At 47.0% G+C, this 13,069-nt stretch overlaps 1 protein-coding gene across 2 annotated transcripts in view; it reads left to right on the plus strand.

The window, feature by feature from the left end:
* Chgb (chromogranin B) overlaps positions 1-10,428 on the plus strand; it is a 20,350-nt gene extending 9,922 nt beyond the window's left edge. For both annotated transcript variants that reach the window (XM_023718641.1, XM_004634281.2), the window contains exons 2-5: positions 1,786-1,832; positions 2,261-2,354; positions 7,105-8,861; positions 10,092-10,428. In XM_023718641.1, coding sequence (XP_023574409.1) covers positions 1,830-1,832; positions 2,261-2,354; positions 7,105-8,861; positions 10,092-10,169 — 1,932 coding nt within the window. In that variant the 5' untranslated portion in view covers positions 1,786-1,829 and the 3' untranslated portion in view covers positions 10,170-10,428. The remainder of the gene's footprint in view (positions 1-1,785; positions 1,833-2,260; positions 2,355-7,104; positions 8,862-10,091) is intronic.
* The last annotated feature ends 2,641 nt before the right edge of the window (positions 10,429-13,069 follow it).

The raw sequence follows: 13,069 nt of genomic DNA on the forward strand, positions 1-13,069 counted from the left end.
TCTTCTTCTTCTTCTTCTTCTTCTTCTTCTTCTTCTTCTTCTTCTTCTTCTTCTTCTTCTTCTTCTTCCTCCTTATGTATTTAGTCCAGGGTCAACAGGGCCTATGGGGTCTCTTTCCATTGATCAGTCTCATAGTGATCCTCCTGTGTTCAGCCTCATAAGTGCTGGGATTACAGGCACGCACCACCATTCCTAGTCTCAATCATCATCTCAGCATGCTGTGGGGGTGGGGCTGGCATAGCAGGCTGGAGATAGGACCTAAGCAGGTGCTTTACTGCAGCTATATTTTCAATGTGGGATCCAACCTTAATAGTTTTGTGAGGGGGCCAGGGAGATAGCTCAGTAATAAATACTTGCCTGGCAAGTGCAAGGTCCTGAGTTCAATCCCTGGTACTGCAAAAAAAAAAAAAAAAAAGTTTTATGAAGTATTAATAAATTAGAATAGTCTTAGATTCATCATCATATGATGACTTTTATGTTTTCATTAACAAAGTATTAATTTTTTTCCTCCTTTCCACTTAAAATGGGCTGAACTACTTTAGGGCAATTGACAAATTGGACTTTGCTATCACAGATTCCATTGAGAGAAGCAAGGTGGACTAGAAGGCCTCACCTTGATCATGCTGTGCTCCACAAGCAGACCCAGCTCCTTTACCTCAGAAAGGCTGTGTAGGGCCCCGGGTGGAGAACTGAGCTGTTCTATAAAGCCAAATGTGAACTGTAGTCTGTGTAGAATAACAAAAGCAAATTCTCTTCCCTCAAATCTGCTAACTGTTACACTTGGAGAGCATCAGTGGTTAATGAAAGCATCTATTTTTCAATTGTGAACAGAAAAGAGTTTTTTTTTTTGTTTTTTTGTTTTTTTTTTTTTTTTTGTGGAACCAGGGATTGAACTCAGGCCCTTGCTCTTGCCAGGGAAGCGCTTATTCCACTGAGCCATCTCCCCGGCCAGAAAAGAGAAGTATTAGCACAAAGTTGCATTAGCAAAGAGTGTCTACAAACGCTGGAGTTTTAAAAAGCAATTCCCTCAGCTATGTCTCTTTGGAAGATTTTATAGATTTTAGACTGAAAGAGAAGTGTAAGAGGTTTTTGGGGAGAACAGGGATAGGCAGAGGTAGCCATAGATTTGTACCCATTTGAAGTAGACAGAGGACGATCGAGAGGACATTCTGGTTCTATTTCTATTTTGCTTGCTCTAAATTTTTTGATAAAAAATAAACTCTTTATTGACATGCGTTATAATAGAAAACTGCATAGATCACGAGTATACAGCTTAATGATTTTTTCACAAACTTGGGACATCTCTGTAATTAGCACGCAGCTCAAGATATGGAATATTACCAACACGCAGAGTCTCTCTTGTTTGAGGTTTGGAGCTGATTTAGACTGGATGCAAGATAGCATTTATTTCCAAATATGGTTAAGACATTGCCAGGGTAGGGGCCGGGGAGATGGCTCAGTAGAATAAGTGCTTCCCTGGCAAGCGCAAGGGCCTGAGTTCAATCCCCGGTTCCAGAAAAAAAAAAAAAAAGACATTGCCAGGGGAAAACAACCGTGTGTGTAGATGTATGGACATGTACAAAGGTGTGGCATGCTTGTGCACATGGGCAGATGTGTGCACGTGCACCCAGGGCGGTCATGGTCTGCAATAATCACATGTAACTACCTAATTCTGTTCAGCTCACTCTGCCCCTCATTCCAAGTAGAGTGGGATGACTGTGTGTGTTTCTCACTCGGCCTCCAGAGTCACCTCAAGCCATCTTCCACTTTTTTTCTCCTTCCAAGCTGTCGGCTCTGTGCCAGTGGATAACAGGAACCACAATGAAGAGATGGTAAGTTAAGTTAAAGCATCAGCCTAGAATCTAGACTTTGTGTGGGCTCTAGACTCCTCTATACTCTATCACACACAAGTGGACACACACAATGTCAGGCTTTCCTGGAAAGCACCAGCGAGGCTGCCCTCCTGTCCTGAGCTCCTACCTCCCCCTGGAGGGCCTAGGTCTCTACGCACAGCTATGTCATCTGATCTGCTCAGAGAAGGCTGTGTATTTCCCTTCTGAGGAATCACAGCTCAGTGCCTTCTTGCACTGCCTTGGGTGGCTCGAGCCTGGGGGCTTCCTGGCAGCCCTGGAAGTGTTGGTCTCAGCCCTAAGCACCCCATATCAGCATGGGTGACAGAATCAAGCCTTCCCACACAGCAGCTCTGGGTCAGAGTCACAGTGACACCAGCTTCTCCCACCGGCTTTTGTGTTTTCCCTAGGTGACTCGCTGCATCATTGAGGTTCTCTCCAATGCCCTGTCCAAGTCCAGCGTTCCAGCTGTCACCCCTGAGTGCCGGCAAGTCCTGAAGAAGAGTAAGTGTTACTTGCAAGTAGCCCTTTGTCACTGTGTGGTCATGGCTTCTACTCCCTCTGCTCCTCTCAGGTGAACTAGGGGCATAAGGGTGATGGCTGGATAGAGGAGTACAGGGGGAGGCAGAGACAGACCTCCTTGGCAATGCTGCTCTACTTCTTAGTGACTAGGTGACCATGGGAAGACCCTGGCCTTGCTGGGCTTTTTTCTTCAAAGTAAAATGAGGGCAGTGAGCTCAATGGCAGTCCACCAATTCTAAAATTCCTTGGATTTGTATATTGGATTTTTCTTTTGTTTGTTTTTGTTTCATTTGATGATACTGGGATTGAACCCAGGACCTTTATACTGAGCTACTTTCCTAGCCCTTTTTAAATTTACTTTTACTTTGAGACAGTGTCTCATTAAGTCACTGAGTTGCCCAGGCTGGGCTCAACCTTGTGATCTTCCTGCCTCGGCCTCTCGAAGTGCTGGATTTACAGGGGTGCACCTGCATTCCCAGCTTGTTTTCGAATAGGCCTCCATCAGGGTGGACTGAGCAATAGAAAGTGTGTTGCTTGGGGGGGGGTGGCTGGTGGGCTCCTGGAATATAAAAGGATAGAGCAAGACAGAACAATCTTTGCTTTGCCTTCTATTCTTCTGACAGTGAGAATTTAAAAGCTGAAAAAGGCGACTTGAAAACTTCAAGCCTGTTTACAGGGGAGATTTGTACATTTTAATGAAGAACTTTATTAGAGTAAGAGTTCCCAACATATGCTGCCAGGAATCTCAGCTCTAAAGCCTGAGGGCATAGGGTAGAAGCAGGGCATCCCAGCACTTTAGTGAAAGAGAAAGGCAGACCAGGAAGTGAGTCACATGATCCGATCTAAATTGCATATTTCTATTTTGCATCCTGTTCTAGAGAACTGCAAACTCTGTAGTCTTCCATTTTTTCTAAAGAAGTTATATTCTTTCTTTCTTTCTTTCTTTCTTTCTTTCTTTCTTTCTTTCTTTATTATGGTAGTTCTTGGGATTGGGTCCAGGGTTTTACACATGCCCGGCAAGTGCTAAACCTGTGAACTATACCTATAGCTAAATTTTGATATTTAAGCAACATGCCTTGCTATTTAAATATTGCCTCTGGATTTGAATTGAGTGAGAATTCAGAGCTCATCTCCGGGCCAATGGTTTGCACCTTCTGAGCTATTTCAGCCCTCTCTCCCCAGCCGGTGCTAAACTAATCAGAAGACTTGAGCCTTGGCCAGTGGGGTGGACGGGTTCCTCCCCAAGGCTTCCGTTCCTTTTGAAGCCATCTCCAGTCCCACACTTCACAGCAGCTCACATTCACTGAGCCAGCGAGCGTTTGGGGGAGAAGGGAAGAATCAGCATTTGATGCTTACAGAGACTTTAGGGAATCCATAGTCCCACTTTCTAGCAGATAGAAATCAGGTCTCTTTGGCCAGGGCTGATCTGGTCATCTTTGCAGCAGCACAGGGATGAAATGTCTTACTTTTCTCTCCTTGATGAGACAAAGTATATGACACCCAAAATTAAGGGAGGAAAGGTTTATTTAGCTCACAGTTTGTGGAGGTCTCAGTCCGTAATCAGCTGGCTCCCAGGCAGGGCAGCCCTGCGCGGGAGCAACACTTCAGGGCCGCAGAGGACAGCAGAAGCAGCAAGAGCAAAAGGGGGAGAGCAAGCCTCTTTTCCTCCCTTATATTGTAAGCAGGCTGCCCCCAGCTGGGGACGGGAGGATGTGGCCCTCTCACCGCGTCCCTGCCCTCCTCTTCTGCAGGATGTTTACAAAGTGAGGATCCTGGCTACATCACTCCATTCAACTTTTTTTTTCTTTTTTAAATTTTATTTATGTGTGTGTGTGTGTGTGTGTGTGGCCAGCTCAGCCCACCAGGGGGCAGGGCTAGCTGGCATGTGGTGCTAGGGGATTGAACCGAGGTCAACTGAGGTCCCTGTGCTTTGCTAAACTTGTTCTAAGTAGGTGCTTTAGACCACTGAGCCATCTCACCAGCCCCTCCATTCAACTTTTAAACTTTTTAAGTTGACACAAGGAGCAACATCCTAGTACAGTAAGGGCACCTGAGCTACACGCTAGGATGTAGAATGGGGTTGAGTTACTTAGTTAGGCTTCTAGACTTTTCAAGTTGATATAGTGTGTCAACTATACCATTTCTCTCTTAACTTGAAAGCAAGAGTGAACTCCATCCCTTGGTTTTAGGGATTGAGGGTGACCCTGTGCTGCTAATTGCAGCCCTTTTTCAGTCTCACCTGCAGGGCCTAATGCTAAATTTAGGGTGAAGTGTTAAGCCTCAGGCCCATGCTGTGACAGGCAGTACACAGTTAACTGGAGAAAAACAAAAATCTTGTCCTCCTGACACACCTACGCACACCAGCCCCCAGGCAGTAGTAAAGGGCAAGGGGCTTCTGTTTTGGAGGCTGAGATCTTATCTGATTCATTCTCCGTAGGGTGACTTCAGCCTCTGCTTGTCAGAGAGTGGGCAGCCATCAACAACAAACATTTGCTTCCTACAGTGGTAGAGGCTGGTGTCTGAGGTCAAGGCGTCCAGTGGGGCCCACTTCATGGCTTCAGACTTCCGCCTTCTCACTGTGCCTTCACACGATCTTTTTTTTTTTTCTTTGCAAGGCTTTTTATTTTTATTTTTGGTACCAGGGATCAAACTTGGGACCTGGTGCTTGCCACGTAGGCTCTTAAGCCACTGAGCTGTCTCCCCAGGACCCCCCCTTTTTTTTTGAAACAGGGTCTTGGTATATAGTTCAGGCTGGCCTAGACTCACCGTGTAGCCCAGAATGCCCTCAAACTCTTGGTGATCCTCTTGCCTCAGCCTCCCAAGTGCTGAGGTTACAGGCATGCATCACCATGCCCAGCCTCATGGTTCCTCTTACTGGGCCAGCGATCCCATTGCTGGGGCTGTTCGTGACAAAATACCTCCCACACTGGGGACAAGAACTTCCACTTGGGAGTCTGAGGCTAGTACACACAGTCAAAAGCAGCACCCAAAGCTTTCCTACTTCCCAGGGCTGCCCCAGCTGGCCCTGCCCCTACATTGCACACAGCTCCCCTAGGTGGCCACAACCGCCCTCAGGGGTCTGGATGCGGAAGTTCTGGACATGCCCATTGCCTCATAAACACAAGGATATTATTATCGTGTCAGGCTGGGCTTTAAATAGGGAGTAGACAGTCCACTCTTTCCTGGATGTTTTGATAAAATAGAGTGGTCGTCTCCCCTTTTGCAAACATCACTTCAGAAATGATTCATCAGTGCCACTGGATAGAAATATAAGAAGAGCCAAAAGTATAGCCTCAAATTTCCTAGTAACAACATTTAAGAAGTACAAGCAGGTGAAATTATTTTTCAATCATACATTTTACTTCTACACTCTATTTTATCTAATATACAATGTACATAGTCAATGTATCTGTAATATTAAAGGTACCCAAAATATTATCATTTCAACATAGAGCCAATACAGAACATTTCTGAGACATTTTACATTTTTTTCCTATGATCTTTTGGAAATCGCTGCATGTCTTACCTGTGTCAGCTACAGCTCAAGAACCAGAGCCACAAAGGTTTGGTGGCTGCCCGTGATGGTGTGCACCTCGGCTTCAGGCGCCCTGACTGAACTCAGTGACACAGCGGAAACCCAAGCCCTCCAGCTGCCAGGGAGACAGCATTAATTACCCGTCTCCTCTCACGAGGTGCCCTTGAGTTGGGGGGACTTAGTGAAAACACTATTGATATTTGCAAAAGATGGGAGAGAACAGCAAGATATCAGTTACACCACCCCCTGCTGACTCCTGGAACATGACTCGGGACACTACAGCTTGTCCTCAGCACCAAAAACATGTGGAGGGCCAGTAGGGAGCTCAGCAGCGCAGTGCCTGCCTGGCAAGGGGAAGGTCCTGAGTTTGATTCCTGATGCCAAAAAACCACCAAAGCATGGAGAAGGATGAGACATGAGCGCAGGTCCCCTGTACGCTTGTGCAATTTTCTCAGGAAAGAAATGCTCTCCCTTCTCACTTAGTAATGCAACATCAGGCTATCTGCTGTGCAAACACTGCAGAGTGTACTTATACAAATGAAGACAGTGTGGCTTCCCCCAGTGACATAATCTGATGGCCATCACTGCTCTAGCTGTCCGCTGTGGGCTGCCACAGGCAGGTAGCCATGCAGCACGTCACTGTACTGAGTCCAGGTGTCACTTGCTACTGAGTGGAGCCAATGTGTGTGTTGGATGGGAAAGTCTGATAGATGGTTCAATTTTAATTCTTCCTTTGATTCTCCATGTTTCCCCTTTGGCTACCAAACTTTAGGTAGAGCTGTCCACGGCATGCTGATTCACCCTATTTAGCATCAATATGAAAGGATGATCCCAAATTATGCCCCGATTGTCAGTGTGCCTCATGTCTACAAGTAAAGGAGATTGGCCAGGATGAATTCTAAGATTTTTTTCTGGTTCTACATTTTAATGTGTCATAAATCTATATCTGGACTTCAGTGTTACCAGTGATCCTCCCAGGGGCAGGCTGGTTGAGTGTTATGAAAACATAAAAATACAAATTTTAAGCTGATGTCAAAGTGCTCTCCTGAAGCATTTGCTTTTCACAGGAATCTGGATATATTCTTTTTTCATTTAAATAGTCAATAAAGTCCCCGGATTTGCAGTGGTTACAAAGGCTGGAACTTGCTGAATCCAAGCATCTCTGAGGTTATATTCACTCTTCTATTTTCATTATAGGTGGAGAAGAGGTCAAAGATGAAGGCCAGAGTGAGTCTGAAAATACAAAGTTTGAAGTGAGATTGCTACGAGACCCAGGTGATGCCACAGAAGCCCACAGGCCTTCCAGCGGGGAGAAAGCCCAAGCCCCAGGGGAGGCAGATGCTGAAGACCAGCCAGAGGCTGGCAAGGAAAAGGTGGAAGAGGGAGGCAAACACAGCCAAGAAGGTCCAGACGAGTCTCCGGAGAGTCTCTATCCCTCCAAGGACAATGGCCAAGTCTCTGAAGAAGCCAAGGTACTCCATTCTGAGGAGAGTAAGGAAGAGGGCAGGGAGGAAGAAGAGGAAGAGGACCATCCAGAAAGGGAGCATGGCAAAGAGGCCGGTGAAGGGAGACCCACTGAGGAGGCAGGAGACATGCAGAATGCCTTTCTCAGCAAAAGAAACCAGGTTTCAGTGAAGCAAAAAGAGGAATTGGTGGCCAAATCAGGTACACACTCTGCTGGGCTCCCTGAGAAGACACACAGCAGGGAGAAGAACAGACCAGAGAGTGAAGAGGAGATGAAAAACCAGGAGAAACACCCTCAAGAGTCTCGCAGCCAAGTGCAGAGTGAGGAAGAATCCAAGGAAAGTGAAGAAGATGAGACCGAGGTGGCCAAACGACACATGAGGCCTAGGCACCACCATGGGAGGACCAGGCCTGACAGCTCCTTTCGAGGAGGGAATCTTCCTTCTGAGGAAAAGGGACAGGAATCTGAGGAGACAAACATGGCCATGACAAGTTTAGGAGAAAAGAGGGCCCACCATTTTACCCACTATCGAGCTTCAGAGGAAGAACCTGAATATGGAGAAGAAGTGAGGGGCTATCCAGATGTCCAGGCTCCTGAGGACCTGGAGGATGGACAGTACATAGGCAGAGGAAGTGAAGATCACAGGGCTCCAAGGCCTCATAGTGAGGAGAGTTGGGAGGAGGACAATAAGAGGAACCACCCTAGCCCAGAGCTTGACAACATGGCACAGGGATACAGTGAAGAGAGTGAGGAAAACAGAGACCATGAGCTGGGAAAAGGACACCATTACGGAAGGAGGGGAAGGAAGCCAGGTGTCTATTCTACTCCTGACACCAGAGAAGAGAAAAGGTTCTTGGGTGAAGAACACCACCATGTTCAGGAAGGCCAGATGGACAAGGCGAGGAGACATCCACAAGAAGAGTGGCAAGAACAGGATGGAAATTACCTCAATTATGGTGAGGAAGGAGCCCCCCCAAAGTGGCAGCAGCAGGAGGACCTGCAAGACCCTAGAGAAAATGGAGAGGAAGACAGGCTTCCAGACAGACAATACGTCTCCCATCACACCACTGGAAAGAGGAAGAGATTAGGAGTGCTGTTCAACCCGTACTTTGACCCTCTTCAGTGGAAGAGCAGCCATTTTGAGAGAAGAGACAACATGGATGACGGTTTTCTTGAGGATGAAGAAGAAAATGCACTGACCTTGAATAAGAAGAATTTCTTCCCAGAATACAACTATGATTGGTGGGAGAAAAAGCCCTTCTCTGAGGATGTGAGTTGGGGATATGAGAAGAGAAGCTTCCCTAGGGCCCCCAAACTGGACCTGAAAAGGCAATATGACAGGGTGGCTGAGCTAGACCAGCTCCTGCATTACAGAAAGAAATCAGCTGAATTCCCCAATTTCTATGACTCTGAGGAACAGATGGATGCACTCCAGGAGGCAGAAAATGAGCAAGAAGGAGGTGACCAGAGAGTTCTGACAGAGGAAGAGGTAAAAAGGGGTTTCTGTCTAATGTTGACTTACGATGGTCATGGTCAGGATGCTATGTTCAGCAGCATCTGATAATAATGTGGAGAAATGAGTCTTTTGCTATGAGAAGGTAGCCCTAGTAACTGCGTGGAGACCACTTCTGTGGCTGACGTCCACCCGCCATCAGGTTGGGCTCCACTTTTCTGGCTTCCCTCTCTGTGGCAGTTCTTCTCAACCTCATTTGCACATTAGAATCACTTGGAGAGCTTGGAAAATTCCCAAGTATGGGAGCCACCCCAGAGATTCTGTCTGATTAGTACTGGCTGCGGCCTGACTTTTCTAAGATCCCAGTGATTCCAACGTCCAGCCAACCCCGGCAAGCACTGTTCTTGTATCTTCTTGATTGTTGTCCTTCAGGCTAGGAGGAACAGGCAATAGGGAAGTCAGTTGTTTTGGCCTGTCCTCATAGGTTTATGTCCTACTACAATAAGAATTTATATCTAGGAAAAAAACATTATCAAAGCCCTACCTTTCCAAACAATTTTTCCCCTTAATATTGCTTCTGTTGCTTGCTGCTTCTCAAACTCGCATGTGCTTCAGAATCAGGAGGGTTTTGGGATTGGGATTTAGTAGTTTTAGGGTGTGTCTTAGTCACTTCTCTGATATGCAATACCTGACACCCACAGTTTAAAAGGAGAGAGGCTTACTTTGACTCACGTTGCAGTCTGTGGCTGATGGGTTCCAAGGCAGAAGTGGCATGTAGAGGGTGGAGCAGAGGGCAGCCGCTCTCATGGTGGCAGCGAAGAAGCAGAGAGGGGAGGGAGGAGCCAGCAAAGAGTGAGGCCCACTTCTAAAAGCACATACAGCTGTCGAATCCTACTTTGAGTACAGTGCCCCCCTCATCTAATCACCTTTCCAAAAGCCCTAACCCTAAGCTAATGAAAGCGTAGTAAAACATTCTAGATCTAATCCATACAGGGGAGGACCCAAGAGTTTGCATTTCTGACAAGTTTCTTGAGGTTGCCTAAACTGTCAGTCCAGAGACCACTCCCTGGGCCAGAGACCACTCCTGTAGGTCAACTCCTAAGGCCTCCCAACGTATGTAAATTCCTCCCACCATATGTAAATTTCTCCCAACGTATGTAAATTCCTCTCAACGTATGTAAATTCCCTTTGAATTTAGACTGCCTCAAGCAACAGCAGCATAAATTGGGGTGGAACCTCATGTCTACTCTTTTCTATATTTTTCAGGAAAAACAACTTGAAAACTTGGCTGCGATGGATTTGGAATTACAGAAAATAGCTGAGAAATTTAGCCAAAGGGGCTAACAAGCGACAAGCACTTTTAAGAAATAGCCCTTCTGGTACCCACTTACCACCTCTTTGCTGAAAGACACCATTTATTTACCCAAAGGCAGAAAGTAGCATTTACTGTTCCTGAATGTTTGACACAGTTGGGAATGTCCCTACTTTTTGCCAGAATGCTACTGAAGACATGAATAGCATGACCTGTAGCATATTCTTTCTTGCGAAATAGACCTATTCCCATGCTTGCGACGGTGTGCTGCTCTCTTTGAAAATCTATTTGTCTCAGTTTGAAATAATAAATGATTCACCTGAGACTCAAAACTTCACGTTTCTCAGCTTCCTTTGTGCTAGTTGGGAGGAATGTGACTTTCAAATCCATTCTTTAAACTCTGAAAGATGGCAATAGGATTTGTTGGTCGTTGGATGATTACTAGGTAAAAAAGCAGTCCTTCCAAACCAGAAGAATGCTCAGGCTGGGCAGAGGCAGATGTCAGAGGGGAAACATCTGCTGCGCCACTCGGAGCAACTAGGCTTGAAGAATGGTTTAGAAAATCATAAGCTATTTTTTTAAAACCCCCTTAAAATGGAGGGTGGAGCTCTGTGGTAGAGCACTTACCTAGCAGGCGCCAGGCCCTGGGTTCACCCCCAGTGCTTGGAAGGGTGGTGAAAAGGCACTGGGAAGCGGAGCTGTAGCCACCCCCTGCTTAACCTGGCATAGTGGTACCTCCCTGAGTTCCCGCTACTTGGGAGGCTGAAGCAAGAGGATTGCTCAAGCCCAAGAGTTACAAGTAAAACCTCATCGCCGTAAGCCAGGTGCACTGGTGTATGCCTGTAATCCTAGCACCCGAGGCCGAGGCAGAGGGTCACCACAAGTCTGATGCAAGGTGGCAAGCATGAGCAGGCTCGTGGCTGACTTCTACCTGCCTGGAAAGTCCTGGTTGTGTTCTCTGCCAAGTCAAGAGTGGCAGGGCCAGTTTAGCCAGATTCTTCCTAGGTGAGCACTAGACACACTCTTCTGGGGGAGGTGAGGCTTCAGCCAAGGAGCATGCTGGTTAGTGCTGTGCAGTCGGTGGCAAACCGCCCTAACCTGGGCACGCATTGAGAAGGCTGAGTCCTCTCTTTATCTCTCTCAGTCTCTCTGTCTCTCTCTGCCTCTCTCAGTCTGTCTGTCTCTGCCTCTCTGTCTCTCTCACAGTCTGTCTGTCTCTCCCTCTGTCCCTTAAGCTCCCTTCCTGGCTATGGGGTCAGGACCGGCAGCGAGCAGAGGCCTGAGAGGGGCACTGGGGCTGGTGTGGCTGCGGGGCAGCCCCTGTCGTAGATGAGTGTCGTGGCAGAGGCCTGTTCCCCTAGCTTCCTAGAGCTGCCGGGATGAGGGACCCCAGTGAGGTGTCTTCAGACCACAGAAATGTGTTCCCCTGATTCCTGCAGGCCATGAGTCCAAAATCACGATGCAGGCGGGGCGAGAGGGGTCCTTTCTACCCTGCTGCTTCTGGCTCCTGGCAGCCCTGGCACTTGGTGGCTGATGGCAGCGTTTTCCAATCTGTGTCCTCTTCAATGCCACTTCTGCAGTTGTGTCTCCATCTCCTCACTGGGCCACTTTGGAGAAAGGAAACTATTCTTTTGGATTAAGGTTTTGTCCTACTCCAGTCAGACGGTCTCTTGACTAGTTACACTGCAGTGGCTCTTTTTCAGAACGTGTCCGCATTCTGCTGCACTGGGCCTGGGGATTCCACATGTGTCTTTCTGGGTGCACAATTCACCCCATAACAAGGCAGGCCGGCTACGACCTCCCCGAGGTGGGGTAACTTGGGACACACATTCCATCGCCCAGTGCCTGCCTTGGCAGTGCCCTGCTTGCTAATGTGTCCTTCATTGGCTGCTCTTACCTCCCCACTGCTACTACTGGAGACTTACCTGGCATGTACCAGAACCACTTCCACTTCTCAGAAGCTCAGCTCAGGGACTGCTTCTGGGAGATCCTGAACCCAAGAAACCACCCAAAGCCAAGGCTTGTGTAATGACGGATGGTGCAGCTGCAGCTGTCACTGTCAGAGAGGCAGCTGCTTGTCTTACTACATCCGGGCACAAGTGCCAGGAGATGCTTACACACAGCACATGCATGCACTCACATTAACACACCCCTTCTCTCTGTCTGTTTCTCTCTCTCTCTCTCTCTCTCTCTCTCTCTCTCTCTCTCTCTGCACACACACACACACAAAATGCAGTCATATAACACTGAACAATAGGAACATGTTCTGAAAAATGTGTCCTTAGGTTACTTTGTCTTGTGAATGCCACAGATATACCCTCAAAGCCAGATGTTGTGTCCTGCAACACAGCCAGGCTGCAGTGTGAGTAGAATTTATTGTATGTTGTGTGACAAAACAACATGAGATTAAATCCAGCACAAGAGAAAATTATATAATCAAGAGATTCAGGGGCAAGGATACAGTTCAGTGGCACAGAGCCTGCCTGGCAAGTACAAGGTCCTGAGTTCAATTCCTGGAAAAGAGAGAGAGAGAGAGAGAGAGAGAGAGAGAGAGAGAGAGAGGAGAGGGGAAAGGGGGGAGGAGAGAGAAGAGAGAGATATACAGTAAACACAGCGAGTAAGAGGCTGCAGTGACCTAACATGGCATACCACTCCACAGTAAAATGAGTTTTTATAGTAGAAGTGTGCTCTAAATGGTGAAGATCTAACATAGTCAACACATAAATCAGTAAATAGTCATCGATCAGCCTTAAGTATTATGTCCTGTATGCACTTGGGAACTTTGTGTTGACTTTTTTATTTTTTTTATTTTTTTATTTTTTTATTTTTTTTCTACAGTTTTATTGATAAACAGATAGCAATGAGACAGTTTCAAATCAAATCAGAAGTACAGTTTCAACAAATAATACACTGCATATATTCTTCTTAGTGG

This window comes from Octodon degus, unplaced genomic scaffold (genome assembly GCF_000260255.1).
Source record: "Octodon degus isolate 3935 unplaced genomic scaffold, OctDeg1.0 scaffold00060, whole genome shotgun sequence".
NCBI classification, from domain to species: domain Eukaryota; kingdom Metazoa; phylum Chordata; class Mammalia; order Rodentia; family Octodontidae; genus Octodon; species Octodon degus.